The 7465-nt window shown below is 43.1% G+C and overlaps 1 protein-coding gene across 1 annotated transcript; it reads right to left on the bottom strand.

Annotated features, from left to right (window-relative positions):
- Nucleotides 1-4115: 4115 nt before the first annotated feature.
- On the bottom strand, nt 4116-7214 carry LOC146968771 (high affinity immunoglobulin gamma Fc receptor I-like). Its single transcript, XM_085759315.1, has 6 exons — nt 7053-7214; nt 5914-6177; nt 4753-4998; nt 4536-4649; nt 4343-4417; nt 4116-4168 (listed from the first exon to the last, which is right to left on the bottom strand). The coding sequence occupies exons 1-6, from the start codon at nt 7165-7167 to the stop codon at nt 4116-4118; spliced, it is 867 nt and encodes a 288-aa protein (XP_085615441.1). The 5' UTR covers nt 7168-7214.
- Between the last annotated feature and the right edge of the window lie 251 nt (nt 7215-7465).

Below are 7465 nucleotides of genomic sequence, written 5' to 3'. Positions count from 1 at the left end.
AGGTCGACAGAGACGGAGACCATGAAAATGTGGTCTTCATATCTGTATCTTTTGTGTTTTACAAATTAGTTTGAGAAGACTGAGTTAATAGACTTGTAAACATAAATGTATATTTATTTTAACATATTGTTATCGGCACAACATCTTGTATCATATCTCTCACTATTAGGACTAAATTAAGCAGGTGGAGTGAACCAGGTGACTTCCTCATTTGTTCCTGACTGAGGAAACTTCTTCTGGAAACACTTTTGGAGGTGGACACACTGTCCTACAGTAAAATGACCACTAGATGTCAGTCAATTGTCCGTTTGAACACAACTCAAAAAAGATCAATAAAACCCCAGTGCACTGAAACCATCCTGGTGAACTGAACTTGTGTAGTTTGTTGTTGGCTCCTTCACAGAGAACATCTCACCACACATCCATTGATTTTATCTTTCACTTTTAAAAATGTAAGTCAGCAGTTGTTTATTAGTTGTTTGCCTCATAAGGAAAGTGTAACAAGCATAAAAACGAAACAAACCAAACATCCTGTGATCTGCACCAACACCACATGCCTGAACTTGTGCCTGATATCAGCAGCTGTTATTGCCTCTATAAGGACAAAACAAACAGCTGGTGAGGAAGAAATCATTCATTCTGAGGGTTAAGACGTGATGCATGGGGGACACAGCTGCAGCATTTCCTCTTATTACGACATTTCGGCATGAGGATGCAGCTTGCTATTATTCCCCTTTTTTGCGGATTTGTTTGGTCTCGTGTTGAAGATCAAGAGTCATGAGTCGATCTGTCCATTAGCTACACAGCTGATCCCTGTAGGGTCGGTGGTTAGGGTTCATCTGCTCAGGTCGCCGGTCTACGGACGCTTCAGAGTCTCCAATTAACCCAATTAACCTACTGTGATGTCATGTCAGTCTTTGAAATGTGGGAGGGAACCAACGCAGGCACAGGGAGAACATGCAAAATACAGATTAGCATTCGGTTTTTTTTATTGTATGAGTCAACATGTCAGAGGTAGAACAGTGAAAGTTGTAAACAGATTATTTGACTAGAAAGGTGCAGATTGAAACCCACGCACACCGACCTAGATAAATTCACTGGGTCTCATTCATGAAACGTGAGCAGCACGGATTTGTGTGTAAACCCTGAGCAGCGCAAATTTACGTGGATTTCTGCATTCATCAATCTTTTAGTAGTGCTGATTTTTTCGTAGCTACACACAAAATCTACACCTGCTCCGGACTGTGTGTAGCGCTTGTGTAAATGTAGGAATGCAAAGAAATACTGCTTGTCACTGTTGAAAATTACAATTTTAATCCATATTCCTCTCTCTCATGTTCAAAATACGTTGATGCCTTTGAAACACGTAATTTAAACATGACAAACAATTAGAAATATTTGGAGAGAGAGACGTTTTAGGGATCGGACACGCACAAACACGTCAAGGCTCCATCTTATGATGAAAATAATCTGATATAAAACCGGAAAAAACTTTTTTGTGTTGTAACACGCTCGGTGGGCGCACACTTCACCCTGCGCAGTAGCGCAGTCGGCACCGGTTTGGATGGAGCTGTGACAGACGGCTGGTGCTTCTGTAACAATATAACCTGCCTATATAACTTCATGCTCCTCTACAGCTGAGGCTGTGAAGAGCCTCCTCCTCCCGTCGCTGCTGTAGCTCTGTAGTTTTTTTTTTTTTTTCATGTTTCATATCGAACTATTCTGGTTTTACTTCTTAAACGGTTCTTTAATAAACCAAGGATACTTAATTCACTAAATCTGTTTCTTCCCTCCACGCCTTTGACCTGTTCCAGTCACCACTACTAACAGAAGAGAATTAAATATTTTTTCTGGACTCCACTTCACCCAAAATGACTTCGATCCGCGATCTCTCTCTTTTTTCTCTCTCTCCCTCTTTCCTTGTTTGCGTCATGGCCGCAGGTGAACAGGATGCACCTACCTCCTAATATGGTGGTCAGGATCTCCTTATATGGCTATTCATGTATGGAGATCTATGCTAATTGCTGATCACCGGGGGCGTGTTGTTAGTTTACGATGGGTTGGGATTCATCATCTTACACACGTGTTTATGATCAAATCTGAGTTTCCCGCACCGTTCATGAATCCGGAGTAGAGTTTTAGTAACATGAGCTTTTATGTGCAAATCTACACACAGATTTACTCACGTTTCATGAATGAGACCCACTGTCTCTACACCTACATCTGTGGCTCCTTTTGTTTTTCTTTTGTTTGTGTGGGAGAACAGGAAATGGTGACATTAAAATCTGAGTTTGTTTCCATATAGAATCTATTTTTTCCTTCTTTTGAAACGCAAGTATTTGAGAGTTTGTCTCTACCTGCGTTTGCCTGTGTGCATATTAATTCAACTACAACCGAGAAGTGTAGATGGCTCAGTTTATTTGTGCAAATGTTAAGAGACAGAAAAAGACAAGAGCATCTGACACAGTAGAAATTGATCATGGACATAGTGAGAGATTGAGAGATTGATTTTATTTAATTCAAAAATTGCAGAACTTTACAAAAACATTTCAAAAGAAGCTACATAGAAACAAACAAATAATTTCAGAGTTAAAAGAAAATATTTCAGGGCAATGAGCAAAGACAGTTAGCTATCATTTGTAGCCACTATTGTATAACCTGACTGCAGTGTGCAGGGTTGAGTTTCTTAGCCTGCTGGTCTTGGCCATCGGTTCAGCCAGCTTGTGCTGGTTCCTCAGCGTCTTAGCTGTGCAGTTGCCTCGTGTTGGAGGTAGCAGGTCATGCAGAGGGTGTTTCTTGTCGTGCATGCAGCATGTCCCTGACCAACTTCACTGCAGCCTCCTCCCTCCTGGTCTGGAGTGGTGGTAGGGGTTGTGAGATGTTGCCAGCTCTCCTTCTGATGATTTTACAGGCACGTGTCTGAACCCGCTCCAGCTCTGCCTGTTGTTTTTTTGAGCAACCTACGAAGAGCACTGAGCTATATTCGAGACACGGCCTGATGAGAGCGGTGTAGATGGTAGTGAGGTCGTCTGCAGGTAGACCATATCTCGCCATGACGGTGAGATAGTGCAGCCGCTTGGAGGCAGATTTTACTGCCTTCTCAATGTGCACATCTCCAGTCAGCTTTTGGTCAAGGTGGTATCCCAGATACTTTGTTGTTTCCACAACAGGTACCACCTGTCCCCCCAGCACCAGCGGAGGAGGTTGTGGAGGGTCCCGTGCAAAGCATATCCGTAGCTCAACCGATTTTTTCCCATTTAGCATCATGTTGTTCTTTGCTGCCCATTCGTCCAGCCTTTGTGCTTCCAGGCGCATTGACGTGTCTGTCTTGATGTCGCATATGGGGACTGCTCTCGACAGCCCGATGTCATCCGCATATCCCACATCAAGGGTCCTCAAACACAGCATCCCAGGTGGCCATATAGAGGAGGAAGACATATGGGGAAACTACCCCCCCCTTGTGGCACTCCAGATGTCACTTCAATCCAGGGGCTGTGGGCCCCATTTGCCACCATTCTTTGTCTCCTCCCTGTGATGTAACTGTGTATCCAGGCTGTCAGAGATGGGCACAGTTTTAAATCCAGTATGTTTTGCATCAGGGTCCCGTGGTCAATCTGGTCGAACGCCTTTGACATATCTGCCAACAGTACTCTCACCATTGTTGGTTTGGAGTCAGTTTCAGTGAGCCAGGTGTGCATTGCTCTAACTAAAGCTGTTGTGGTACTGTGTTTGGGCAGATATGCATATTGATTTTTACACACATCGAGCACTGTGGGCATAAGCTTTTTCAAAACAAACCGTTCTACTGTTTTCCCTACACAAGAAGTTAGAGAGATGGGACGCCAATCTGAGATTGAGCCGGGATCTTGGCCTTTGGGTATGGGACAGACATTTGACTCTTTCCATATGTCTGGAACACGCCCTTGTTGGTAGGAACAGTTGGCCAGATGTGTGATGACCGGGGCCAGGTCCTCTGCCTGTTCTTTAAGCAGCCATGTTGGAATACCATCCGGCCCTCTTGCTTTCCGGGGGTCCAGGCGAGTTAGAGCTAGCTTCATCTCAAACTCGCCTGGACCCCCAGGGTTAATAAATTAACCCTGGATGTGCTGGTTTTCTCAGGTGGACACCGGCATGAGCGTTGAATATAAAACAGATTCTGTGTTGATTTCTGCAAAAGACACAAAGATACAAACTGTTAGTGGTGTCAATTTCTGCTGCTTTAATGATGAGTCATTGTTTACTATTGTTGTTGTGGTTGACCCAACTCTTTCTGATGAAGAGCAGAAGAGCTGTCAGATATTTACAAACTTTATTTAGGTAAAAAGGTCTACCGGTATGTTACCTGTGTCCCTCGTTACTTGGACTTCCTGTGGGAAGGCGACGACAGTGTACGACACAGACTCAGGGTCCATTTTATCTGCAGCAAAGCAAAACCTTCATTAGTTCACTGGTTGTTTTAGCTAGTTTCATATCGTTAACCACAAGGAAACCAAAAGTGTGCTATTTAAAATCATCAGGGTTTAGCTGAGGCCGACCTTTGTGCTTCTTGTAGAAGAGTAGCAGTGTTACCAAGGCCAGAAAGAGGCCGACGCCAAACACAGGAAGCAGAATACGTGTTAGATGTGGTGGAGAAGATCCAGGACGATGACCTTCAAACAATAAAAGAGAAAACAAACCACAGTTTACGGCCTGTGTGCTTGGTCGACGTTGAGTTCGTGCTAAGCTAACGTGACATTTAGCAGCTCTTCTCACCTCTGACTGTCAGCCAGCTGCTTCTTGACTTCCCCACTCCACTGATGTCACACTTGTAGAGACCTTCGTCGGCCTTGCTAACACTGTGGATGGTGATGTTTCCAGTGGAGCTGGTTCCTATGAGGACGTCGTCTTTGTAAAATCCAGCTGTGATGTTGACGTCATCCGCCGAAGTTTTGCAGCGAAGATTTACAGCCTCACCCTCCTGGACGGGATGGACCGGGCTCTCCAGGATCACATTCCCAACTGGACGACAGAACGAACAGGAAGTAGTTGGAAGATCATTGTGTTAAAGCAAAGTGTGAATCACAAAGAGGAGCCGAGGAACTTCCTGAGTCTTAAGCCATCTCATCTATGTCTTGCAAAGAAAGCTGATGAATCTGTTTTTCCAACTTTGCTACTAATACATTACAATACATGAAGTATTTTTAGATTATCTGCTGGATATTTTCCAGCTGATCCAGACTAAATTACCACCATAACCATGGACGGATCGTCACAAACTCTTTTGCCGTCATTCCTGTATCCTGTTGACTTTACTGGATTCATAAAGTCTTACTTCTGGTTTTACCTCAGGTTGGTGCGAACAAACCAGCAAAACATTAACATTAGCATTTAGCTTGTTGAAGCAAGATGGTTTCGTTTTTACACCTCAGACAGAGGTCAGGATTGAAGATGTGTTGTCTTTAGGAAGTCCATCCTGTTCCTCCTGGACATGATATCTCAACCACACCTGGGATGGAAATTCTTCAGATTTGGCAAAAACACTCAAAAGAAGTCAACTCTACAGCATCGTCGCCAATTACTGCTTTGGTCTTGTCTTAAGAACTCTTTAAGGAGTGAGGAGGAGTAAAAGTTTATGTGGATTCAAGGATGGACTAATGAGATTTTTGTGGTCGAACGTCAATGTTCAAAGGTCGAGGCTAAGGTGACCCTCACAAAGCAGGATGTTGACCTCATGAACACAGTAACTCAAAAATCTGTCATGGGAATCCTTCAGATTTGCCACCCATGTCCACCAGGACTCAAAGAAGAACTCAAAACAACTTGGGCCACAATTTTCAGACAACTTTTCACTCAAATGCTTGATATCTTCAATGTTTCTGGATGAACATGGAAGAAACATGCACCGACCCGTAGCGGGACATTAATTGAACTCACCGGCGGTCACAGTGATGTTGACGGCATCGCTGCATGTCCCCTCTCCAAACTCACACCAGTAAACACCAGTGTCTAACATGTGAAGGTCAATGAGGCACTGGGATTTGTTTACTTTTCCCCATCTTACAGAACATTCTTCATTTTTGTTTGCAGTTGTGTTCCTCTTTAATCTCCACCCAGAGGAGACTCCAGGCTCCACACAGCTCAGACTGATGTTCTCATATTGAAAGAACTGGGATCTGGGGGGAATGACTTCAAGAACCGCTGCAAGAAACAGAGATGATGAGGAAAAACTGAGATTGTTGCAGCCTAACCCTAACATCAGTGTGTGCAGCAGCTGCAGTAACTAAGGCTAGCAACTTTAGAAGATCAAAGCTTCACCCACGGCTCAAAAGACCCAACATTTACACCATCTGCCTCCGCCAAACTGTTACATACAGCAGCAGCAGCACCACCACCCACATATCAAACACACTGCTGTCCGTGTGAACTGAGTCTTGACACTTACAGGTTTGCATCTACACATTAGGTCATTTGACGAAAACAAACATCCTGTGGCTTTTTGAAAGATGCTAAGTATAGCTGTGTATCAGATATAGCCGGTTGTGAAGGTGGGGGGAGTTTTGGTGCATTTTTGGTACAGAGTACGAAGGTTATCTTCTTGTTTAACTAACAACTAACAAACATTAATTCAACCAGTTAAAACCCACCAGCCTGTGGGTCGCTTTGCTTCTAATGCTGGGCCCCTGGTTGACCAGCAAACACTGAGCTGCCTCGTCAGTGTAACAATAACAACTTTACTTGCCATGACTATTATATAACATCAAACATGTGGTAGAATGATAAAATGTCGACAACGGTCAACTATACAGAAAAATACAATAAACCAATAAAACACCACAGTGACTATGTGCTTGCAGTTTACAATGATAATGGTTATGATGGTTTTCATAAAATCGTTTGTCTGAAAATAAACACATGAAGAAACATATTGCAATTTCTCATGCCAGACTTTATTCCTAAATTCGATAACTTCTCCTAAAATCAACAAATTAGCAATGATTTTAAAACATTAACATTAAAGACATTAAACAAGACAACAAATATACTTCTAATCATATATCGTTGATCAAACTCACCAACAATGGTGCACAGTACCTCCATGCTGCTGGACTGTTGCTCACCGAAAACTACTTTGTCAGTAGCTGCCTCACACCTCGAGTGAAGACCCTCAAGTCGACAGGATGTCAGCATCAACCACAACCTTTGAAGATTTCACTTTCCCTGACGTAATTATGTAATTCAGCTTGTCTTACAAACAGGAAGTGTTTTTTTTTATTTTTATATATTTCTATGTATAAAGATGTTATTGCACAGGTGATAATGTGCAGTTGTCCCCTTATTGTGACAATTGTTTTTTCATTGCTACCGGTTGGTTTGTTCTATTGTTGTTTACACGTCTGGTAACTTTTAACCCACGTCATGTTTCCCACCTGGGCAACATGGATCCTCTACTTCTACGTTTCATCTCCCTTTGTGGCAAGAATCATAT

Source organism: Trachurus japonicus, chromosome 18 (genome assembly GCF_045865225.1).
Source record: "Trachurus japonicus isolate A0001 chromosome 18, Traja_1.0".
Lineage (NCBI taxonomy): Eukaryota > Metazoa > Chordata > Actinopteri > Carangiformes > Carangidae > Trachurus > Trachurus japonicus.
The sequence above is the reverse complement of the archived record's forward strand: the minus strand, read 5'-3'. Positions and strand labels throughout refer to the sequence as shown.